Source organism: Pseudoliparis swirei, chromosome 9, assembly GCF_029220125.1.
Source record: "Pseudoliparis swirei isolate HS2019 ecotype Mariana Trench chromosome 9, NWPU_hadal_v1, whole genome shotgun sequence".
Taxonomy (NCBI): domain Eukaryota; kingdom Metazoa; phylum Chordata; class Actinopteri; order Perciformes; family Liparidae; genus Pseudoliparis; species Pseudoliparis swirei.
The window spans coordinates 6,408,634-6,435,443 of NC_079396.1; the positions used below are offsets into that span (position 1 = coordinate 6,408,634).

The 26,810-nt window shown below is 41.5% G+C and overlaps 1 protein-coding gene across 4 annotated transcripts in view; it reads right to left on the minus strand.

Moving 5' to 3' along the window:
* chchd6a (coiled-coil-helix-coiled-coil-helix domain containing 6a) overlaps nt 1–26,810 on the minus strand; it is an 84,256-nt gene that overhangs the window by 17,655 nt on the left and 39,791 nt on the right. For all 4 annotated transcript variants that reach the window (XR_008832796.1, XR_008832797.1, XM_056422679.1 and 1 more), the window contains 2 exons: nt 26,315–26,385; nt 6,240–6,375 (listed from right to left, as the gene is read on the minus strand). Coding sequence is in view for 2 of the 4 variants with exons in the window: in XM_056422679.1 (XP_056278654.1) it covers nt 6,240–6,375; nt 26,315–26,385 (207 nt within the window). In the remaining 2 variants the exon portion in view is untranslated. The remainder of the gene's footprint in view (nt 1–6,239; nt 6,376–26,314; nt 26,386–26,810) is intronic.

The following is a 26,810-nucleotide window of genomic DNA, read 5'->3' on the forward strand; positions in this document are numbered from 1 at the left end:
TGCACAATCATGCCAAACTGGGTCCCTACAATGCGCAACACATAATCACATTTATAGATTCAATTCAATTCAGTTTATTTGTATAGCCCAATTTCACAAATTACAAATTTGTCTCGGAGTGCTTTACAATCTGTACACAGACATCCCTGCCCCAAAACCTTGCATCGGACCAGGAAAAACTCCCAAATAACCCTTCAGGGGGAAAAAAAGGGAAGAAACCTTCAGGAGAGCAACAGAGGAGGATCCCTCTCCAGGATGGACAGGTGCAATAGATGTAATGTGTACAGAAGGACAGATTTAGATGCACTTCATGATGCAGTTGTACAGGATGGACAAGAGCAGCCCAGGTTTTGATAGCAGAGTTTCAATTTGACATAGATGTGAATGGTTTATTTCCCAGTGTGGTGTCTTCTTTGCTTGTGTGTAGAGTTTTGACACAATGAGCCAAATTTAGTAAAACGTGTGTAAGCAATAGGCAAAAACTGTAACGGAGATAAGCCACGCCCCCTAACCGGCACGAATGACGTGATTAAACCACAAATAGTCGGGCGTGCAAAGCGTTGTCAGTTCTGTTTTTTAATAAAGGGTTGAATATGAATGTTGTTGTTTTTTTTAATCCCATTCATCGACTAATCGTAAACAATGTATCAACAGATTAATCGATTATTAAAATAATCGTTAGTTGCAGCCCTCTAATTAACTCTGAGTTGCTCCCTGTAGCTGTGTCCACGGTATATGAATGTAACGTAACATGATTGTAAGTCGCTTTGGATAAAAGCGTCGGCTAAAAGACATGTAATCTATTACATGGAGGTCCATTCTTTCATTTTTGCCAGGTTGAATTGTCGACTATTCAGGCTCACTCTTATCAAATACAGATATTTTCAAATCTCATTTTCAATCAACCTGCTTTTCAATCACTACCCGGCTCTTTTCTCTTGGTTTGCTTTTAACTTTAGGAGTCACTCCATTGGTATTAGACCCCAAAGCCTGGCAGGTCGTCTGTACTCCACAGCAGGGCATTGGATATATATATATGCATCGGTGTGTGTATATGTATATGTATGTGCCTTAGTAGTTGGCCATGCTGAAGGGGAAAATAACAGCGTTTAAAGTTCCTAAGGTCTCAACTTTACAGCTGGTCAGATCCACATACAGTATACGTCTGTGCTGTCACACTCGTCTGTTTCCCTAAATCTCTCGTGCCGTTTTTTACTCCCTGTTAATCTTTCTCCTGCTGTGTCTGCTTCAGGTGTTTTCTCCATCGTTTCCCCAAATCTGTCTTTATACCCCGCTGTCACCGATTCTCTCTCTTCTTCCATCAGATGAGCATCAGAGCCAGGCTTTTCTCCGCGATTGGCGATAAATTACTGCAGAATCCTACTGGGCATATAGACAGTGCTTGCTTGCGTGCATCTGTATGTATATGTGTGTGTGTGTGTGTGTGTGTGTGCGCGCGCACGCTCACATCTGAGAGTGCAGACAAATGACTGGAGAATCCCACTGAGCGTCTGGACGGTGTGTGTGTGTGTGTTACATGTGGCGTTGCCCACGTCAGGCCCCGCCTCCGAGAGGATAATGACTAGCAGTCGTCTGCTCGGTCGCGGCGGGCTCAGTGGGGTCCTCCCCTCATTTGCCATCGGACACACGCGCATGTACACAAGCGTGCATAAAAGACATTGGCGTAACCCAGCAGGAGGGCGTCTGCGCTCTGCAGGCTTGCCCGCTGAACCGCTGTGACGCTGATCAAAACACATCACAGTCGCTTCTGTCGAGTCTGGGAACACAAAACAATTAAATAAATAAAATAAAAAACTGGACCACATTTAGTCCCAATAAAAGCATCGCTTGCTCATTTTGAAGCTCAGGAATGAAAAGAGATCATTTGTTTGCATTCTCCAAACAGATGCTTTCCATTTCATTCTAAATGTTGATTAATTAAATAAGCGGTAGGACCATTCTTTTGAAGGGATAAACACTTAAATTGATAATACAGAAAACATATTGCGAATAAGATGAAAACAGATATGTAAACAAATGTTCCCCTGGCTCAAAGCACACTGACTATCTTTATGATGCACTCATTTAAATATGCATTATAAAGAACTAGAAAGTATTCCCCCAAGGTTTGAGGGACTCAAACATTTATTTATTTTTTATTATCAAATTTAATAAAAAAATGTTGCTGCATTTCTGTTATACAACACGGAAAGAAAAAGTAAAAGGTAGGATGCTCTAAAAGTCAGAAGCTGGATTCAAACTTAAGCACACAATAAGCTATTAAGCTAACTGAACAACCTAATAAAAATGACAAATCAATTACTTATTCATTAATAATTATTAATTAAAACATTTATTTTCCTCCTTTCTCTTTTTTTTGCATAGCTTTCCGATGTTTAAAAATTCAACTACAACCCAAGTTGCAAACGGTCAAAAGTCTTTAGCTTTACTCACAAACATATCTTAAATCTGACACTGCGGACGCAATGTGTGCAGCATATATAATATATAATCTCCATACTGGGTGTCAGGAGTTTCCCAATGCTTCCTGCTGAAGCCTCACGTCTTACTGGTAGAGATGCACCAATACCAATAATGGTGTCCAATACGGACTCAAACGGCTCGATCAGTATCGCTGACAACAGGCTGATCTGGTATATGTATACCCATATTTACATTAATAACAATTTGCTACCTATGTTTAATTTGCTTTCCTAATGTTGCCAAACTAAATGTAACAAAGTCAAGCCTGCTGTTAACTTAAACATAAAAAATTTATTAAAGTATGTTAAATACTGGTATCAGATCTATCGTATCAGCCGATACGAGTACCGATTTTAAGATCGGAGCGTCCCTAGACTGAAGCCTTATTTTTTAATTTTGGCAGCATATACACACTCAGTTGTGGGTTCTTTGCCGTGTTGGCGGTGCATCCCACTACGCAGCAGATTTGGGGCACTTTTCTGTTGTTTGCGAGCAGACGAAAGGGACAAGAGGTCACCATGACGCAATACAACGGCACTGAAGTATTTTCCCCTCCGGACTTAATTGTGCTTTCTCTTTATCAGATTTGACTCGGTTAAAAAAAACATTGTCAATACTATCGTAATTAGAAAGCTACACTTATCGGAAATAATGTCCTTGTATGATAATTGAACATTTAATTTTAAGGCAATTCCATCCATATTTAATAAAGTCTGCTGGCTGTACAAGGTTATTTTGTCTTTCAAGTTCAACATGGTGAGTTTGACATACGGTATTCTTAGGTTTTTTTCTTCTTATCACAGTCAGTTCACACTCCACCCCCACAAGACGTCAGTGATAACCAAATAGTGACAGTTTCTAAAGACACATAATGGAAGAAGAACTTTATACACTTTCATCTTGGGCTAAAGTCAGGGAGATGCCTCTGGGGCTAATCAGCAGGCAACACCTTGATCTGTAAGGTTAAAGCAGACTGCACACACACACCACACACACACACACACACACACACACACACACACAGTAAGACATTGTGTATTATCCACTGTGCTCTTTAAAGACAGCCTTCAAAGAGTCTTCCCTTCCCTCCTCGTTATCTCACACCATCTGATATGATGAAGAAGATATCCCATCTCTCACACGTACACACGTGCGCGCACACAAACACACACACAACCTCTCAAAAGTGTAGAAATACAAGAAAACAAACGTAGCTTTAGCTGTACGTATATAAGCACCTAATGGGTGTCATACAAGACAGACACGAAGCTACGTATGCGACTGAAAGTGCGCACACACACGCACACACACACACACACACACACACACACACACACACAGTAAGACATTGTGTATTATCCACTGTGCTCTTTAAAGACAGCCTTCAAAGAGTCTTCCCTTCCCTCCTCGTTATCTCACACCATCTGATATGATGAAGAAGATATCCCATCTCTCACACGTACACACGTGCGCACACACAAACACACACACAACCTCTCATAAGTGTAGAAATACAAGAAAACAAACGTAGCTTTAGCTGTACGTATATAAGCACCTAATGGGTGTCATACAAGACAGACACGAAGCTACGTATGCGACTGAAAGTGCGCACACACACGCACACACACACACACACACACAGTATTACTGTATGCCAGAGGGAAGCCTCATTGCCCCTGAGCAACGCAGAAGGGACGTAGCAGAGAGCACCATGAGGCAGTGATTCACTGTCCGGGTGCATGATTAGCAGCTACACCTTCAGATGCCTCCACGGTACAAGCTCTGGAAGGGCGAGCTTCCAGCACTCTGCCTCCAACTCCAACTCCCAGCTTCCTGTGAATGTGTAACTTCAAACTGCTGCAGCGATGCACACGCTTGAGCAGAGGAGCTCGTCTTTGCTTTTGAATAATACAGCAGTGGATCCAATTTAGGAATGTGAAACGCTAAAAGCAAAAAGTACAAAGGCTAGACGTTTCTGAGTGCATGCGTGAGCAGAGGTTTTTAAACTTAGTTTCACCACGGATGAAAAAAATATTTTTTGAAAAAGTGACAAAGGAGAGGAGAAAAAGGAGGATTTCTTGACTCGGATGGATGAAGAGATAACAACATCAACTAAATTACCAATGCGTCAGAAAACGACCCAGATCACCTTCCAGATCACTTGTCATGCAGTTTGCTGCTTTGTCTCTTGGAGCACCATCATTAAAAAAGTCAAAATTAGAAGCAAATTCAAAAAAATAATACTGTTTGCAGAATGAATTAATTAGTTTTATTTTGTAATTTTACTAAAACGGTAAAAAGTCTTAAAGCAAAATAAGCTGGAAGTATACAGAGTATACTAAAATAGGTTTTGATCTATTTTCCAAGCGTATCGGATGTTAAATGAAAAGTAGAAAGCTGTGCGTTCCTTTTCACAATCCTTCGAAATTATTTAACCGGATATTTTATTGATGCATTCAGTTATATTTTCAACCTGTCGGATAACCGTCAGTTCCAGGACTCCATGTCTCAGTCTCCAATAACTCGCAGCTTAATGTAACAACACAGATGAGGCAGCATGTCGGTCTGTTATTGTGTTGTGCTGTTTACAAGGTGAAACAGCACAACAACACTGGAGACTTCAAATCTCCCTTCGCAGCTCAAATGACATCTACAATGATCAAATTAAAAATATGGATTATATCCTCAGCATCCTATGAAGACTTGCTTTGATGAAGGACACGGGTTAACGGTTGAGTTTTCCGAACTTAAGAAATGCTAAATGTCTCATGCACATAAACATGAAAAGACGCCTCAGGTTATATAAACACATTTACAATCCACAGTGGAAGATTTCTGTAAAACTCTCCCAGAATTCTAATGAGGCGACTGCAGACATCATTTCCTGCGTCTGACTGGACGACCCTGTCTGGTTCACTTGACATCAGGTGAACCGCTCCCAGGAATTCATATTTTTCTTCAATTCTGGCAGTTATTCATTCTGTTCAGAAAATATTCAAATTAATGTTGTCGGGGAAAAATTTCTTGTTTTCTTTCCCGATGATAACCTGCTGTTTTTTCTTCTTCTCGTTCTCGCATACTTTAAATGATTGTGTGTCTGGAAACTACCTAAAATTAGAACCGAGGGGGCGAATGGTGACGAGCTGAACTGCTACTGAGGACTTGTGTCACCAAACCCTTTGAAACGGTGTTGTTTTCGGCATTAGTGGGAAAACAATTTCAGGAGCATTGAACAACTTGGGTTTCATACTTTTACATCAGACACTCGCTCTGAAAGCCAGTTTTAATGACGAGATGTTTCTCTGTGTTGAAACCTAAAGCGACAGCTCTCAAAATCCAATCACACTGATTTCTTTTTGGGGGGGGGGGGGGGGGATTTAACTCTCCCCCTACTTCTCACCTGAATAATCGTGAGAACACGAGAAAAATTTAATTTCTTCTTTTACATCAGACAGTGTGCTGCTCTGAAAATATCATCTCTCTCTGTAGATAACTTCAATAGACACTACTCAGACTGGATTGGAATGTCGCCCTGCTTCTTTGAAGGACCGTGTGAAGTGCACTTTTATATATTTAGCATTATTCTAATTACTATATCCTTATAATTTTTTCCTCAAAGTTGCTATTGATATTGCTTCAAAAAGGAATCCTCATAATTAAAGTATGATCTAGGATTGACACAATATATACGTTTGTTTTTTTTGTTCCATTGACCTTTATACTCTAAATCCTATTGATTTGAAAGAAGCCCTCACCTTCTTTGCAGCATTGATACAGCGCATGTATTCTTTGGCCAGGTCGGAACACCTCAGGGTCTGGTCTCTATTGTCCCTGTAGCAAGATGAGATCTGAGCCTGCAGGCCAAGACACACCGGGTCGGTATTGCGAGACCTGCAAAACACACAAACACAGAAGGATGGAATTATTGCGGTGGAAAAAAAACAGCCTGAAGGGGAAAAAAAAATCTAGAATCACTTTTTAAAATTGTAAACCACATCTGGGGATCAACATCTAAAGCCTGAACATTGGACCAGTTGCGTCAAATCCACTGTGGATCAGGGTCTCATACATCACTTCTGATTTGTTGAGGATTTTTATTGGTCTGAGAAAGGAAAAAAAAAAAGGCGATGACAACCGTTTGTGCAACGCGTATATCAGCTCCTCGGAGGAAGAGGAAATGTGAATGTGGAAAAAAGGGATGGCAAACAAAAGTCAATTTAAAGTGTCTGTAAGTTATGTTGTTGTTGTTGTAAGGAACAATGGATCAGATACACGCAGAACTCTCACGTGGTGTTTCCAACGGCTTTTAAGCAACAAAAGCTGCTGCTTCCCTTTTTTCCGCCGTGAAAGTTTTATTTCTCTATTTTTTGGGAGTTTTTCCTGATCCGATGTGAGGTCCTGGCTCAGGGATGTCGTATGTGTACAGATTGTCAAGCACGCTGAGGCAAATTTTTTATTTGTGATATTGGGCTATATATATTAAATTGAATTTAATTGAAAATGTGGAGCATTTAGAGGCTGAAGAGCCAGATATTCCCGTCGGTAGTTGATGTAGGCCGACAAGAGCCCAAAGTGGAGACCAGAGTTTAATAAAAAAGAAAAGTTGAGTGAGTATTAAACATGAAGTTAATGAAACTGATTAAACAAAAATGAAATATCTCGTCCTTAATAAAAGCATAGGCAATTCGTGAAACCAATCATAAAGAACTGCTGTATGTTTGATTACAAATGGTGTCCAGTCCTAGCAGAATTTTAAATCCCCCCCCCCCTTTCCAAAAATCACACACACACACACACACACACACACACACACACACACACACACACACACACACACACACGCACACACTAATTGAGGCAAGACAAAGATGGAAAACAATTACCAGCCTCACCCACAGCAAACTGTTCCACAACCTACGGTGGGTTCGAGTACGTGCCTCAGTCGCAAATCACACAATTAGCGTTAAACCGCGCTTAATTGTGTGGGGAGGATCACCGTGATCAAATACAGCAGCAAAGTGTGCTCGGAGTGACTGAATGAGCCGTGCTTAATTTCATATGTGGGCTGTGTTATAATTGGTCTTTGCCTGTCTGCGCGATTGTTAACTATGACAGGCCGGGTGCCCGGGTGCCTCGCTGTAATGGATTCTGACTGATTGAAGCGGAGACAAGCGAGTTATGGACGCCCACGCAGGTAGAGGAAAGAAATACACGCACGTGCGCACACACGGGCACACTCGGAGAACACCGTAAACATGAAAGCACCGCGAACTTCTGCACGCGCCGAAACGTCAAATCACGCGCACTCTCTCTGTGAGGAGCGTTTAACACCAGATTTTAATTGAAAGCCATATTAAAAGGGTCTTTTCTGGCTTTGATTCATGAAGGAGAGCTGACCCCAGCGTTTCAATTACGGCGCATCCGTATCCACACGAGCACGCGCACACTTTATCATCGGCATCATGGACGCGATGACTGAGGTTCTCGTTTTTTCCTCTCTTCTTTTTTTTTCGGAGCATGGGTGATGGAGGTTAAAGAGGAAAATGAACAGAGACGGATGGAAAAAACATATAAAAAAAGAAAGGGAGATAAAAATGGTGAGAGGCAAAGAATGAAGGGGGAGGGGGGGCCTCTTTCTGACAAGACCCATTTTGAAAAGACCTATCAGAACACCTCCATCGGTTTATCTTGCCTGTTTAATCGGCCTTTTCCCACTTTTATCCTCCGTCTTCTCTCCAACTCGGCCCCCCTTTCATACGCTACCCCCCATTTCTCTCTCTCTCATCGCATTAACACATTGAGGACGACCACAAAGCTCGCCGTCTTTATCTCTCTCGCCGTCTTTATCTCTCTCGCCGTTTGAGGCCCGCCGAAGATAAGGAACTCTCCTTTAATTTAAAATAAATGGCCTTCATCAGGAGAGCCAAAGCCTCCCGATAGCTCTGCGCGGTTTATTAAAGGCGCTTGAAGCAGAAAATTGGCTCAGCCGCGGCAAAAAAAAGGTAAAGCTCTGTCCACATGCTACACCAAATTGAAGGTGAGGTTTTAAATCAACAATATTAACTGAGCCGCTTACAAAAAGTGGAGAGAGAGAAAGGAAGAGAGAAAGAGAGAGAGAGAGGAGAAAGGGACGCGTGTTTATATTTTTGGGGCTGAAACGAGCAGCAAAGCCCGTCCAGCCACGTATGGGGTTTCTTTTTCATGTGCATACATGCTGCGAAAGCATTTCTTCTTCTGCGTGTGTGGGAGCAAACATTTTTGGGGGGGGGGAGAGTTCTCCACGGATCTGTGAGTGGTAAATATGACACACCATAAACAGTGAGATTAGTTGCTTAATTAATGGTGCTGCCCATTATTTTTAATCTCCTGCCGAGGCGTACGGAAACACAGAGCCCTCAGACTTCTGGACCACGCCGAACCAGCTTACCAAGACAAAAGAGAAGAGAAGCGACATGAAAGGGGAGGAATTGGAAAATGGAAGAGACACAAAACACAACAGCAACTACAAAAGCCTCTGGCAAAGTGTGGAGTCTGATAAGGAAGCTGCCTCTATCGCCTCTAAACCATATGCATCTCTCAGAGTTAGACTGATGCTTGTTTTTGTGCTCTCCTTAATAGCTTTGGCTATACCGGTACATATGAGGCATTGTTGGTCCTACCATGCCTTTTCACTTCTATCCTGTCAACTACAAAGTAGTTCTATCTGCGCTGCGTTTCAGGCAACCAATTAGCAAATCGTGTTCACATCTCAGGGGAAGCAGCGCTCGAAGAGAAAAAATATAGAGAATCCAATATTGTGACCGACTTGAAGGCTCCAGGAAAAAGAAAGGAGAAAAAATCCAGTGAAAGTCTGTACATCGCTAACTAATGTGTTGTATTAGTTTTGACACGGTAAGAATATAGTGTGTCCTTTTCTTTCCACAGTGCCTGGCTGTGTATTCAAATGACAACAAGTGTGTCTTTCAATTTTTTAAACTCCATGACACAAGGTCAGCAACTGAATAGTAATGTTGGGTTTTAATGTCCAATTTAATCACATGTTCTGCAAAGATGAATCCATTTAGTGCAGTTAGAAAATATAAAAAGCACATAAAAAGTTATTCCGTAGTGAGGTTCCATTCCAATGACATAAAATACATCAATAATAATTTAAACAATTATTTCTTCATTACAAGGATAATATTATTATTACAATTTGTTTTTATTCTAAAATAAAAATCAAGGTTATGAGTGCATCAAAATCTGAGAGCAAATAAAAAGAGAGCGGCTTGTAAGAACCCTCAGTTTATCTCTCATTGTGTCTGCAATGGCCACTGACTTTCACCAAAAGGTAAAAGACCTGCAAGAAGTGTCTGCACATTGGGGAGTGAACGTTTCTCAGGCCAGGCGTCTTCATGGCTCAGCCCTTTTGTCAAGGAGGTGGCCGTTGTTGCCGTTGTTGCTTGGGCTTTGAAGACGGCAGATACATTAATTCATCTTTGGATGTGTACGTGAACAACTCGGGCCGACAGAAAGCAAATACATCTGCATTTGTGCACCCAAGATCAAATGGAGAGACCTAACTAGTGAAACCATTTCAGGAGTTGCATTTATTTGGCTTTTCCCCCCCCACAAATTACATGAGAAGATTGAAACCACTAATGTCTGTCCAGGCAATATGAATGGAGTCATTGAGGGATAAGCTTAGTTGAGCATAACGACTGGAACAGGGGGAAACAGCTACTCTGGTTCTGTTCAAAAGCTAAATAAACTAGAACGGGCACTCGGTAGAGCGCATACCTTTGCATATCACAAGATTGGGCATTGAATTATGAACATTTTGGCATTAGTTGCATGCCAATTGGATAAAAATTTACCGCGCTATGGTAAAAACAAGATGTTGACCTTTTCTTGACCTTGACCTTTGACCTGATCGATCCCAAAATCTAACCAAATGGTCCCCGGATAATAACCAATCATCCCACTAAATTGCATGCGATTCAAAGACGATTTGACCTTTTCATGACCTTGACCTTTGACCCGATCTATCCCAAAATCTAGTCAAATGGTCCCCGGATAATAACCAATCATCCCACCAATTTTCATGCGATTCGGTTTAATACTTTTTTACTTATGCGAATAGCACGCACGCACGTATACAAATACACAGCGATCAAAACATAACCTTCCGCGTTTTCAATGCGAAGGTAATAAATGAATAAAAAAGGCCTACAAGCACCTTTCAATCTTACAAATTCATCACTTTCTTTAAAGCTTTTCCCATTAGCTCTAATCCAACTCACGGAAATGTACATACTTTGTTTCATGCAACATTCCATTCATTTGCTTAAAATTGGACGAGTCCTATATGATGAGAAAATGTTTAATCCCCGGTGTAGAGGGAAAGCTGTGCGGGGAGAACGAGAGAGACTGTGAGGAAAACACGTCCGCCCTTATCTATCGAGGCAAGAAATGGCATTTGACGTGTCTTGAGGGTCAGAACTCCTTCAACAGGCCGCTTTACCATTTACCAGCTTGATTGATAATGGTGCGCTGGTGGAGTCAAGAGAAAATGATAACGAGGGAGACGGAGGGCCGGAGAGGTGACGAGGAAAACGGCAAAAGAGACAGAGTTGCCTCTTATCTCTTGCTTGTAGCTTGTATGCACCTGCACCCTGACAGCTTTTCAATTGACTGAGGGCAAACATCCGCAAACATCCTCTTCTCCCCTATCTTGTATCTCCACACTCCTTCACTCATACTCGCCCAACCCTCCATTCCTATCACAGCCAGGTAGAGAGGCTCATCTCTGTGCTTGTGCTCAGACTTCCCCGTGTCCCTCGTAAACATTGAAGAGCATGTAGGGTACTTCAATGCTCCCAGTGCCTTCGCACTTTTGTTCCTCCTTTGCCGGTGATTTGGGCAGTTTCTTTTAATTGACTCTCGTGAATTTGCATAGTTGCAACGACTTGAACTTTAATTCACGGCCGTCATATACGTGCAGGTGCGCGCATGGAATTATAGACCTCCAGCTTCAGCTTTTTAGGACCGATTTTTGTGAAACGTCTGGGGAACAACTTGGGGTTTGATGAGAGTCGAAACCAGGGATCGAACTTCCAACCTCCTGGTTGAAGAATGCATGCTCCGCCCACTTCCCCAGACACACAGCAAATGGCCCGGGGACTCGCTCAGGGTTAGTTGCGCTCTATCCTATTGGCTCCCCGTGTAACAATATTCCTTTTGGTAACTTAACTTTGCAAAATATTTATTTCTTATCATATTCAGGAAATAATTTCAATATTTGTATGTCCTAAATGATCTTTGTAGAAACTGTAACAAAAGGAGAGGTTCCGAAACGGGCTGTGTGAAAAATTCACATGTGGATACAAGTTATTTGTTCTTTCATTTTCACATTTCGTTGTCTTTTTCCCTACTTTCTCGTATCTATACCGTATCTATTCATATTTTTGTTTCTACCAATCCTTCTCTCGTCACATTTCTCATTTCATACACTCAACATCTCCTTCTAAAACATCACCATCACTGGTTTTACTACATCTTCTCTCGTTAATTGTTTTTCGGAAGTTTCAGAACAATCTGTTCTACTCAAACTTGAAAAGATACAGATGAACGTTTTTATTTTGTTCAAATACGACAAGTTGTCTGTCCAGCACCCTCATGTGCGCAATTACAAGTTTACCACTTCAAAGTGCCTGTTACGTCTCAGCAGACATCGTGTGAAGTCTGTTGAGATTGCAAAAACTGCATTTCTGATTGCTGTAAATTAAAGCGCTCTTTCTCTCTAGTACTCTACCTTTTTTACTTGGACTCCGCTTGTCAATGTTTCCAGCCTTAGCGCTGAGTGATCTCCGTGGGCCGGTTCCACCCGACACAGGCCGGCTATTAGAGCGAGTTCGACTGCAACAGACAGCCGGCCTTGTTAGAATGCCTTGGAAACTGACCTGAGCGCTTTGACGTGGGTATCTGCTTCCTCCGTCTCCGTCTCGCTCTTGTTCCATTACTTTCGCCTCTGAAGAAGAGGGCTGTCTGCCTCACTCTCACACGCACAATAAATAACTCGACTAAAAAAGGCGACTGTTTCTATCCCTGTGTCTCTTTCTCTCCATTGTGTAATCCAGAACGGCCCGCTGCGAGAGTCCACCGCTAATGGTGCTCTCCTGACCCGCTTGCTTCGGTTTCGCTTGCCCTCCCGACCCGGTTGTTGACCGACAACCGGGACCAAGAGCGCTTGAAAAGGAGGGTCTATGGTTTGCTTCCGAACGGGCTCATTTTAGTGGTCTGAAAGCAAACGAACCAAACACAGGAACCTATGCAAGCAGTTATGCAATTCATCCATTATCTTAAAAGCTATACTACTAATAATTCAGGGAGGCGGAGGCCGTGTTCATAAGCACGCCAGCTTTGGTCTGCGGGGTCCTGATGACGGAGGGTGACAACGGGCAACACTGTCCCATGAGCGAGTTACCAGTCAGTCTGTATTCATTACTGTTCGTTTGGTCCAGAACCGTGCAACAAAATTACCCCAACTGCAGGTGTGAAAACAAGATTATTTTGTGTGGCTGCGGACCATTTAAGGGTTTAAGGCCACTAGCCATGCTTTGTAGTAATCTGAACTATTGCAATGGGATTTAAGTCATATTTCCAATCAAATCACTGACCTGGCAGAGCGTGTTTTTGAAGCACACCTGTTGTAGTAAACAGCTGAAATTACACTGAAAGCCTTAATGACGCCTGTCAAACTGCTTCGACGCTTCTCCTCCAACCTCGTTCTGACTTTGGCGCCTCGAATGATGGACCCAGCGACTGTAGATGCTTTTAGTTTCTTTCTCTCCAGTCTCAGAAACAGTTTCGAGAGAGCTCAAAGGAATCAAAAGCTAAGTATGCCTTTATTAATATCAACCTCCTGCTCAACAACAGCAAGACCAAAGAGATCGTTGTTGACTTCTGGAAAGGCCACACCCATCACCCACCACTGACCATCAACGGTGCGGACATTGAGCAGGTCAGCAGCACCAAATTCCTGGGGGTGGAAATCAGTGAGGACCTCTCGTGGACAGCAAACACTACATCGCTGGCAAAGAAAGCACAGAGGCGCCTCTACTTCCTCCGGAAACTGAGGAAAGCAGGGAGCCCCCCATCCATCATGTGCACCTTCTACCGCGGCACCATCGAGAGCATCCTGACCAACTGCATCACTGTGTGGGGTGGAAGCTGCACAGACCACAGCAGGAACGCCCTGCAGCGCATAGTGAAGGCAGCTGGAAGGATCATGGGTGCCTCACTCCCCCCCCTCCCATCCCTGCAGGACATATACAACACCCGCCTCACCCGCAAAGCGACCTCGATTGTGAGGGACCCCTGCCACCCCTCACACGGTCTCTTCAGCCTCCTGCCCTCTGGGAGGAGATACCGGAGCCTCCGGGCACACACCGCCAGGCTGTCCAACAGCTTCATCCACCAGGCTGTCAGGAAGCTGAACTCTCTCCCCATCCTCCCACTCCGTCCTCTCTCAGACTCACATGTCTGAATGCTGCTAGCACAATTTATGTTGTCTATATGTTTACATGTTTTTTACTATTTTTGCACTTTATGTTGTCTATGCACTTTATGTTGTCTATATGTTCACATGTTTTTTACTATTTTTGCACTCTATGTTGTCTATATGTTGCACAATTCACTTTATGTTGGACAGAAGAGAAACGCAATTTCGATCTTCTGTATGTTATCTTCTGCACATATGGAAAATTGACAAATAAAACTGACTTTGACTTTGACTTTGATTAGAGAGTGTGATTTGGCCTTTTTTTTCAAAATGTACATTTCTGTAAATTATTGTAAATCTGCACGACTTGGCGGTCGTGCAGTTGTGTGTCATAATTTTGGCCAATAAAATGGCGTCATTTACTGCCATGAATAAGGGGAAAGATTGAAAGGAGAGTTATTGAGTCTCTCTCTCTCTCTCTCTCTCGCTCTCTCTGCACACACACTGCACTGTGACACACTCGTCCCCTCAAACCCTGGAGTGCCTGCAGCCAAAGCCCCCCCCCCCCGCTTTTGGCTCCAAGTTTTAAGTTGTGGTGAGCGACGTGTTCCAAGTGCTCATTTTCATCGACGCAATCACCAGGAAGTGGGAATTGGCCACGACATACACTGTAAAACCTACCAGCTCATCTTAATAAAAGAAGTAAGCTACCCCAACTTAAATGGCATAAAAAGTTGTAGCTACTTGAGTGATACACGAACATGAACTCATAATTGAACTGCAGCCATAATGACTCAGTCATTTGGAGTTTGATCAACTTCTGGTAGACTTTCAAGTTATGTGTATCAATTCCAATGTGTTGTATTAACTCATTTGATCTAAATTGACATTACATACAGTGGCTGTGTCTGAAAACGTGTTCGCCTCGCAAATCATATCAAACATTATTACTGGTTACAATAACGGTGTTATAGGATAGTACAGTGTCTATTTCTCGGTAACTTTTGAAAAATCTAAGCAAGAAAACGCAAAAATGTACATTTACATACAAAACACGGCTGTCAGCGGAGTTTGGTCCGCCATCTTTGTTCACAATTTCCAGTTGCTGAGGGAGCCGGCGCAGATGTGTGGCAAAGAGCAGCTTCAGGCTCAGGGTTCAGACTGCGACCCAAATGGTTGCATTTTTGCTAAAAAAGACACACAGTAGTAAATTTTTTTCATCAAACGCGCATGCGTAGACCATTAAATTTTTTTTTTTTTTTTTTGTGAAATATTTTGTTGTTCAACACAAACTTGTTACCTAGCCCACTAGTTAGCTAGATAATGCCATGAATGACTGGTTTGCTAACGACGAACTCAGAGAAAGAGAAGAAGGAGACGAAAACCCGAAGCAGAAGGCTGGCCTGTGTGTGAGGGGGGGGGGTATGAAAAGAGGCGCGCAACGCAGAGAGACACAGGGAGGGCGCGGGGGTGAGAGAGAGAGGTCCTCACGAGATCCTCACCACTAGGATGGTACGAGAAAACGGTACTAAGTCAATACCGGTACCTGATTTGGCGGGTATCCGTTTACCGTTGCCGCTGACATGCTAGCTGCTATCGGTGCTATCGGTATTCGTATGACTCATCCCCGGTTGAGACCCCTGATTGCCTTGGATGCGTTAATTGTTATCATTGTTGTGATTGTGTTGTTGTGACTGGACAGAGCGTCATGGCAGGACGAAGCGCGTCAAATCAAATGTCTGGTGCACTTTCAAAATTGAGTGTAGTGCAAAAATCAATCTTGTGTAAAGGGGTAAGTCGCCAACTTAAAGGGGGTAAACTTGATGAAGCACATGCATTTGCAAAGCGAGACAGCATTTGTTGAATCTCAATAACACTGTGCATATTTGACAGCAGCTTAAACACTGCTATGCTGCTAGTAGCAACAACGCTAATACAACACTACAAACCTGTCTTCAACCTCGGTGCTCCCCTACCGACTGAGTGCGAGTTGGAGACACCGGAACCAAGGTAACATTTACACGTGTTTACTGTTATTCTTTTGGAGCCATCATAAGCAACATCAAGCAACCCCTATCAATCCCATAGACAACCCAAAGTCAAGCAGCAGCAACACAGCAAGCACAGGCAGCATCCATGAGGAAGCCACACGGAGAAATGTTAGGGCTCCTCTTCTCTAGGTGACTAATATATTCTCTATAGCAGTACATGAAAGCAAAATGTCATGAAATATATTCATCTATGCAGCCGGTGTTGTATGCAGTACAGTTATAGTGGAGTCCAGTTGGTTTAGGTAGTGGTGGCTTAGGCTGTATTAGTATTCTCGCTTTCTGGCTGTTAGTTCTGTCTTGTTTTGACTTTTCTAGCGTTTTTCTTGTTCTGACATAATTTTTTGTCTGACGTTGTGAATATCTAATACGGCGTTGATGTTACTTCTTAAATTGGTGTTGAAAAAACAATAATATAGGTATGGCATAAAGCAGCATAACAAGAGGCAGGTAGCATAAACATAAGTTACAACAGATGTGTAAATTATATCAGTTTAATGATGTAATATATTACAATATACATGTAATAAATTAAATACATATGCTTTTTCCAACTTTAGGGAGATGACCACAGCCCCAACCCACCTAAGAGATGACCCTTAGACACCAGAGAACCTCCACAGCACACATAGATACTCTGTCCAACAAACATCCAAAAAGGGCAGAGCTTGCCAGTGTGGAAAAGTTGTGCAGAAAGTGCCATTGTGTGGAAAGTTGTGGGACCACTAATTGTGACCACCATTACACAGCACAACTAAACTACAACTTAATTAGAGTTATTATGTTAAAAAAAAAAACTTAAGAAGGAAAAAGCCAAAAAAATATATTATATTTATTTTTAAGTTATTATATTTATATTTTGTAATCTTCATCTTGTATTATACAAATTACAATTAAACAACTGTTTAATCAAAAATAATAAATTGTATATTAAATATCTTATTCATGTATTATTTATTATCCCATCTAAGATTTAAAAAAAAAAAAAGATTCGAAATCGAAAAATACCCGATAATAAGCAAAACCTATCGACGTCGTAGTCGATAACTCACTCACGATACCGCCGCCCCTCCCCCGAGTTGGCGTCCCGTAAAAATCTGGGTCAACTCAGCCGTCTGAGCACCGTCGCCACGGTAAACTGACAATCCGACAATGCAAAGCACATACAAGGAAGGAAGGATTTGGACACAACATCGGAAGGAAATAAAAGCGCAAAGAGAATTTCGAAAGTTAGCGGAAAGAACCAAAAAATTATCATTAAAATCATAAATAAATACATAAATAAAACATATAGAAGAACAATTAAAAAAATACATTTATAGATCATTAAAAATATGAATATTATGATTTTTGACATAAATTTATTACATTTGATATAAAAATTTTATTACTTATGTACTGTATGAAAAGTTAAGTAATGTTTGTAGATTAATGTTAAAAAAGAAAAGTCCAGAAATGTAAAAGTCAGATGTTTCAGATATGCATTTCAAATCCAATCATGTATAAATCAATTATCATTCAATCAATTTAATAATTAAAAAAGTAAAAGTCCTAAATGTTTCTCTAAATAAATTAATGTTTTATCTGTGAGTTGCTTTATTTATGTTTTAGTAAAATGCATATTTAGTTAACAATATCGAATAAATAGATAATCGAAATATGATGCATATGCACTGATGGTGATCGTCTTGTGGTGATCGGGTACGTGATCAGATCGAAATGATCGTGCATCTGATCGGTGTGATAACATCATCAATTTCAACATGTCAATACAGAAGATACAGAACGGCGATGGTAACCACACCCGAGTTGATAAGACACCATAATGGTACAAGAAATGGGGAGTTGATGTGGTGATATACCAGATCCGATCAGGACTGTGGCAATCCAGAGTGTGCCACTGGAGAGCTGCTCACAACGCGCGCAATTATATACCGCGAACAAGGGAGCCAGACCCCATCATTTCCCAAAAAGGAAAAGGGTGCCCTGAGGCTGCATCGATGCTAAGGGGAGAGAGGTCGTAAGACAGTGGGTCTGTCTTTTCTGTATGTAAATTTAAATTTTTTGGCGTTTTCTCGCTTAGATTTTTCAAAAGTTACCGAGAAATAGACACTGTACTATCCGATAACATCGTTATTGTAACACGCCATAATGGTTGATGTGATTTGCAAGGCGTCAGTCAGCCAACTTTCTAACATTAACGCAGTTTACAACCCTACATTTTTGTGATACAGGTTTGCAAAATCAGGATGAATGACTCCATACTCTGCGTTTTGGGGATCTAGACAAGCGATCTATTTAACATTGACGCAGCGCACCAGGGTTGCCAGGTCTGTGACAAAAAAAACAGCCCAAAACCAGCCCAATATCAGAACTCAAAATATGCCCGTGCCAAACCATATACACTGCTTTTAAAGTCCATGTCCATGTGTGTACGTGCTGATCTGGAGTCAGTTTTGTAGGATTTGAGTATAAATACATTATTTCATGAAAAATATGGATTTTTATTTCAAGATATTCATGTAATTTACATGCAAAATAGGTCTACCCGAACCAGCGGAACAAAATTCAACCCGCGGCAACACTTCAAAAGTTGCCCAATTCCGCGGGAAAACCGCGGATCTGGCAACACTGCAGCGCACTCACATGCTGTTGTTTGTGTGAAGTCGAACTAGCCAGGTGTAACTGACCCAGCTCAGCAGCTCAGTTAAGAAAGTGAAGAGAGAAGAGAGAAATTCAAGAAAGAGAAGAGAGAAACTTTCCGTGGTGTTTGCTGTCCTTATACCAGTAAGTAGTGATGTTCTAATGATGTTCTCTTTTATTAGCTTGCGAGCAAGATATTTGAAAGCTAACGTAAACGTCGACATTACTGTGAGGAAAGCGTGCCCTTTCTCTGAACGTTTAGGTTGCCTACGAAACAAGTATCTTTTCACCAGTTAGGGTTTTTGACGTCTGCACATGATTTTTTTGAGTTATCTTAAGTTAACGTAACCGAATACGCTTAACATTGTTAACGTTAGCATGATTGTGCTGGGCTCCACGTGGTGAGATAATTCAGTGTGTTTCATTCACATGCAATTTTCATCAGTTGCGCCGTAAGGACAATGGGATTTAGATTTTTAATCTGAAAATGATATCAAACGATTGATTTAATTTAAGCCATTCAATATATTTGTTGCTTATACAGCTAATACAGCTAATACACAACTATATCAAATGAATGTTACTGCCTTATTTTAGCTACACTTTTTCTTTCTTTTAAGCCTAACTTTAATAAATTGAACAGATCATTTTCATTTCAGGTGTGGCTGAGCTCATGGACCAAAGTCATGTGGAAATGTAAGATATGTGCTATTTCTAGTCCCATCAAAGTCTGCTTACTGAGACATTACAGACTCCAACATGGACAGTATTCTAATGTTTCTCCCTTACCATGTTTGTATTACAACTGCATGTGCACTTTTAGCAGTTTTAATTCACTCAAGATACACATGTCAAGAGTACACAGACACAATTTTACTGAGAGAAGGATAGCAGGGCCAGGCAGTGACTCACATGGTGTGGCAGACAATTTGGCATTTCATTGCCCTCTGTGTGATTTCAAGCAGGGATATGTTTCTTCATCTAAGGGACATTAAAAATGAAGCAAACTGTTCCATGTCCATTCAGGGACTGCAGGTTATAATTCTCACAAATGCAGAGAATATCAGAATAACTCTGATTACGATGTGTCTGTTGTAGTGCCAAATGATTCCCAGGATATTGAACTTGTCCAAGATGCAGCTCTTTCAGATGAAGACAATATCTATTCCAACCCAGTGGCTGGTAGCAGCACTGATGGTTTAGCTGACCAATTGGAACATAATTTGGCAGCCTTCTTTTTGAAACTGCAAACTATTCTCCTTGTATCGGAGAGGGCAGCACAGGAACTCATTGAGCATGTTGATGAGTTGTTTGCACTATCAAAACCTCTTGTCGAAGAAGCTGTTACGAAAGTACTGAAAAAACATAACTGCCCTTTAACTGCCACAGTTGTAAGTGATATTGTCCAAGCAGTCTCAGAGAGTAACGTTTTGCACAAATCAATTACATCTGATGCTCCATTGTCAACTGCTAAGAAGAGGAAGTCATATTATGAAAACAAGTTTCCACTTGTTAAGCCTGTGGAGTACCTTATTGAGTCTTTACAGCATACATGTATGTATGTGCCCATTCTCTCATCTCTGCAGGAGTTGCTGATAAAAGCAGATGTATAGGAGAAAGTCCAAGAAGCTACCACACAACAGACTGGTCAGTATTCTTCAAAGTGTCAAGCAAACTGATCCTCACGCCTAAACATTTCATTCCGGTTTTAGATTAAATGAATGCACTCTGTGAATGCAGGAAAGCGCAGCCGCAGCAACCCGGAGGGGACACCATCCCGGGCCAGCATTAAACGACCCAGAAGAGGGGAAATCCAGTTCCTCCCTAACTATCCCTGTGGTGAGAACAAGGACACACTGGAGACCAGAAGGATGGAGATCCTGATGGAATTCAAGAAGATGCCAGCTGACAGAGACATGGTTCTCGTCCATCAGCACATGCAGCGCACCTTTCCACTCCGCCGTGAAGAGATTGTGACCTTAGCTCCTCCCATCGCAGAATTGAAAGATAGATGGCCTGCCCTCTTCTCTGAAGCTCAAGTAAGTAAAACATAATGGGACACTACACAAAAAACAAAGGTGACATGTTTTATACACAAACAACCAACATTGATTATTGCTTGATTTGATTTTAAAAAATGTATTGTGACATTGTCCTCAGGATAATTTCATCAGGGAAACAGCTCATGATTTATGTAAAAAATACATTACTTGAATCTTACTCTGGGAAACTTTGAAAAATAACAGCTTCATTGCAACCTGCTTGCCCTTTACAGATATGCTTAGGAATTGTAACTGTTGTCCAACATTTTGTAATTTTAGGCTCATTATGGGATGTCTCTTTTTGCTTTTGTGTTTGGTACAGCTCTATGGCGAATTCCATAGGATCACAAATCAAAGCCTTCAATATTCCTTCTTCGCTGCGCTCGATAAAAACACTGCAAAGCTGCTCAAACTCTACAAAGAGAGGAAGACTGGAGCTTTTGGTGAGAAGATGGCAGATCTGCTGATGGCATATGAGGAGCAGGTAAGGGTGCTATTAATGTTGACTGAAGGTTGGAAGTAACTACAATAATAATGACTGAATTGATGAAACGGCTATCAAATTATAAGGTCAATTAAATACAATTAAATGTTGCATCAAAATCAATGAAATAAAATTGTAAAAATCATATATTCAATATTTCGGTTAAAAACCTTTCTCTGTGTAAAAGGACAAGAATGACATCAGTGCAACTAGAACAGCAGCACTGGCAGAGCTGCCACTGTACCTCAAAGAAGACTCATCAGTTGCAAGGTAACGTTAATCTCTCATTCTCCCTGGACATGACTTGAGATTTGAATGAAAAGACTTGAGACTTAGACTTGATGACTTTGTCCCACCTCTGCAATCAAGTGTCTTCCCTCTACCATACCATTGTTAACTGTTTTATGCTACACCTGTGAATACTTGAAGAACACTAATTTCATATGTTTCCCAGGAGTATCAGCTCAGGTTTATATCTTATTAATTAGTCTATCTTAGTTGATGTGTTTGGTACACACATGTTCTGGACCTCATGTGTACTCCCTTTTTCAGGAGGAGGAATTCGAAGCATTCCAGGAGGGTGCAGTGGCGCTGTTGGCCGTGGTGGCTGAAGAGGACACGGCTGCAGGGATTCCCTTTCAACCTCTCCATGTCTCAGTCATCCTGGAGGATCAGGTTATGACTCTCAGATCTTGGACTGATGCACTGGTGGTGTTGTTCAGCTTGGTTTATGCTCTCAATTTGAGCTATGCGGCGCAGCTGAGTGGCTTTTTTGACTTTATTCAGGTTGTCCTATTAAATCTAGACGATACAAGAAAGCAGCTCAAACCTAAGTTGCAGGCCTTAAAAAATCATCTGGTGTAAACAGGGGACGTCCTGCACCAATACTTCCAGCAGTCATGGTTTAAAATTGCTTGTTGTTGGCTGCTGAGATTAGTTATGTCCCATCCTGTTCCAGAGGAAATGAAAGAGCGCACCTAGTTAAATTAGGTAGCATAGTTAGTTAAGTTAAGATAGTTCTTAAATATTGAATCGGGTCAAAATGACCCGAAGGCAACTCAAGGGTTAAGCAAGCCCAACATTGTGTTAATAGAGGGGCATGGATAGGAGACAGGAATGGAGAGGAGACAGGAATTAAGAGAAAATAATTATAAATAAATGATAATATGTTTTTTTTTAAACGTTTCAACGTTTCAGTTTGTTGTGAGCAAAATGTATTTGTTCAGTGATTTCATTTTTTGTAAAGATTGTATTTTTTGTAATGATTGCATTTTTTTAAATTTCATAATGTTTAATAATGGCACAATGTGTAATGTTGTGGTCAAAGAATCATATTTGTTCAAATAAATGTATTGTATCTAACAGAGTATTTGAATTGAGTTTATGCAACTTTAAAGGTTCAAGGCAATCGGTTTCCTTCAATGAATTGAGTAGCTGCTATACCATTTTGAGTTGTTGTAACACAAGCTATTTAAGTAAGACAGACATAAATCATACATTTGCTTTTACATTATTTTAATGAGTTCATACAAACGTTACAAATAAATTTCAATAATGAATATGGTTTAAGTTCAATTCAAACAATGGAGTTAGTACTAGTCACTTATTTATTTAAGTATACCTCACAATAAATATTTGAGTTAGGAATACTCCATTTAAGCAATTATTTTCACGAAAAGGATTTGAGTTATTTAACTTAAACGGTTCAAGGCAATCGGTTTCCTTCAACGATTTGAGTTGACTTTACTCATCAGGTTTTACAGTGTATCATGTCACATGATGGGTTCATTTTAATGCACTGCTAATTAGTGACTTCTTTCTAAGACCTTCAGATCTCATATTTAAAAAGTGACAAACACACACCAAAAGAGTTGGACAGGACGTGTATCATCTCCCCCTTTTTGGTAGAAAGTCTGATAATGAACGCTTTTATTCTGCCTTTTCTTAATGGTTAATTAAAGTTGTTAATGTTTTGAGCTGTCGTTTAACAACGTCTCCGTTCTATTGGAGAGAACCATGTTGTAGTCACGGAAGTATGCAGGTCCACGTCCCACGCGTTTATTTTGTATAGTTTAACACCATACACACACAGACGTGCTTGTATCCTCAGATCTTCCTCCACTCATTTAAGTGACACTCCTGAATTCCCCCGGAGGTTGGGGTTAGACGAGATTACAGAATGAAACGGAGCCTAATCCCGGCTCCAAAGCCGGCAAAAGCAGTGTATAATTTTCAATGAAGATCGCGCCAGACAGGAAGCTTGGATCGTTGCATCTTCTCTGATAAAACGCTTGCGGGTTTAGAGTACCCTCCTCCCCCACACACACCCACACACAACACCCACACCCTCTCTGAGAAGAGGATCAGCGATATTACTGTACAGTATTCGCCAGAGGTAAGATCACCTGGTCTTCAGCATCGGCACAGATCAAAAACATGGAGGCAACGCTGAAAAAATAAATAATCGCACTGCAATGGGAGTGTTATATTTCTAAACTGCTGATAACGACCTTCAGTCACTCCAGATTATTATGTATTAACAAAGAGTTGTGCATGTCTGTGTGTGTGTGTGTGTGTGTGTGTGTGTGTGTGTGTGTGTGTGTGTGTGTGTGTGTGTGGGGAGGGGGGGGGGCTAAAAACTGAAGTACAGGGCTTCGGTGTGATCCTCTATTCTGCGGAGTATAGGTGTCATCTAGGTAGAATTGAATAAACAATCTTCTTTTAAACCAGAAGGAGCTGCGTTTCAAACTCAGACTCTTCCTCATTCATTGCAACCCGGTTGTTACTACATGGAGCAGCCGGTCCACTCTAACCCGGTACACTCTAGCCCGGTACACTCTAGCCCAGTACACTCTAGCCCAGTACACTCTAGCCCGGTACACTCTAGCCCAGTACACTCTAGCCCGGTACACTCTAGCCCAGTACACTCTAGCCCGGTACACTCTAGCCCAGTACACTCTAACCCGGTACACTCTAGCCCGGTACACTCTAGCCCGGTACACTCTAGCCCAGTACACTCTAGCCCAGTACACTCTAGCCCAGTACACTCTAGCCCGGTACACTCTAGCCCAGTACACTCTAGCCCAGTACACTCTAGCCCGGTACACTCTAGCCCAGTACACTCTAGCCCAGTACACTCTAGCCCGGTACACTCTAGCCCGGTACACTCAGAGTCCTCGACAGATGGCATCAAGTCTTCTTAAATGGAGCAATCAGGGTTAATTCATGAGAGAGTGACAGACTACAGAGGCAACAAGTGTCCTTCTCATTTGCTCAACTGATCCAGAGATTTAAATTTTCATACACAACGTACATTTCAGTTTTGGCCCCCCGTTTCAGTTGGCCGAAAATGTGAGAAAAATAAAGTGTACCCACCAAAGAATTTGCACCGATCTGGGAACACGGCGAAAATCGCAACAAAGAAGCCCCGACGAGCCAAGAAACGCAAACTGTCAGATGAAAAGACGGGTTGCACAAAAGCCAACTGTTTACGGCAGATTATCTGAACCATTTGGTGAGGAAAATGAGGGAGTACAAGTATCTGGTTGCTTTTTTCAGGAATTATGGTAAATTGGATGCAAAATGGCTCAACCGGAGTTCCAACCCAGACAGATGGATCGTGGTCCATGCCAAGTACCAACTATTCATACACTCATATTCATTGAATGTGTTTATGTAACGCTGTAACGCAGTTCATTCTGTACACATGACATTCATTGTAGGGCTGCAACTAACCATTTTTTAATCATCGATTAATCTGCCGAATATTTTTTCGATTAATCGCTGAATCACTTTTTTTTTTTAAACATACATTTCCAGCCCTTTATTCAAAAACAGAATTGACAACGCTTCACTCGCTTTGCGGTTCATTTGCACCTGAGGGGGCGGGGCTTATCTCCGTTGCTTTGCTCTGTGGAAACGGTTATCATTTCATTTCCTTCATCCACCACGGAAGAACTAACCACTAGTTCTGCTTTATAATTGTTAAGGACATCCCACAAACGTTTGATTCACCAACCTCATGACATCAGTGATGACGGCCGGAGCGTCTCAGCTCTGATTGGCTTTCACAACGCAGCATTATGGTCTTTCCTCTACCTCCCCTCCGCGCTCAAATTTTGGTTTTATACTCAAACATCTCCGCGACTTATTGAGTGGCGCAATAATCGTGCGACACAACTAATCGATAATTAAATTCGTTGCCAACTATTCTAATAATTGTTTTTTTATCGATTTTATCGATTAGTTGTTGGTCCTGGGACAGGGATGTCTATGTGTACAGATTGTAAAGCCCTCTGAGGCAAATTCGTAATTTGTGATATTGGGCTATATCAAATAAACTGAATTAAATTGAATTTAAATGCTTTGGGTGGTGGATGTGACACAAAGCCAAACAGAGAAGTTTCTGGAATGGTTTCTGCTGTTCGCTTCCACATAAGTTTGGCTCACCTGGGGCCTTTGTCTTCGCATAAGATCTTGTTGTTTTTTCTTTAAATAATTTTTTTTAACTGTTGCTCAGTTGCACTTGAGTACAACGCTCTTATTACCATTCAATCGAATGATTGCTACGTGAAGTATGTGAACAAAATCCAAATTGTCGTAAAAAGAAAAAGTTCTCACTTCAATGAATCATTTGAAATTTAAATATTAAAATACGATAAACTTCACAAACAAGACGTGTGGCAACTGGCTAAAACTTGGCGTCAGGGTTGAGGGCAGGAAGACGCACATAAATACTGGTGTGACTCCTGATGGCACGCGTGTGGACAGCAAGTCAGGTCCTGGGTGTTTTACAAACGACAGCCGCAATAATTAGCCGTCTCTCCCCACGACTGTGGCTCATTGCAAGTCCACGGTGAGAAGCGAGGATGTGCAAATAGGGTATTGTTAAATTCGGCTTAATTATAAAGCAGCCAATTAAAACAGTTAGCACATTAGGCAGGTGTGCTCCAGAGGGAGTATGCATGCAACTGGTTAAAAATGAGGGGGGGAAAAAAGAAGCAGATCACTATCCATCGCTGCTTATTAGTCTGCTCATGTACGTGCGTGTGTGAGGCTCCAGGGAATAATATCTGCTTACTTTTGTAACAGCAAATTAGTTTTTGAATGGGAGGGTGCGTGTTTCTCTCACCTCACGCTTTCTTCCGTCTTGGAGGCAGCTCGGTGGAATTCGTCCTTGCTCTGCTCATATCTCTCCAAATTCTAAAGGAACACAGGAGGACATCGACAAAAAGAATTAGCAGAGCATCATTTCCGACTGTACAACACACAAACACACACAATGGGAGTAGCACAGCTGCACATGCAGGTTGTGTGTTTTATCGGTTGAGTGGAACTTCTTCGGCGCGAGTGAAGGAGACATAAAGCGTGCAATTTGCAACACCTGCAAGTCCAAAGTAAGCCGTGGAGGAACAACTTGTCTTGTTGAATATTTGTTTGAGTGAGATAATTTGTTTTAGAAAGGTTTGTGCACGCTGTCAGCTATAGAAATTAGAACTGGCTAAGAAAATTGCATCCTTTATTCGAAATAAAGGATAGAGAGGAATACAATAATATATGTTGAGCGATTGCTTTTTGGATTCAATTTATGAGGAATTTCTGTGAATTTAAAAAAAAAATGTTGGCAC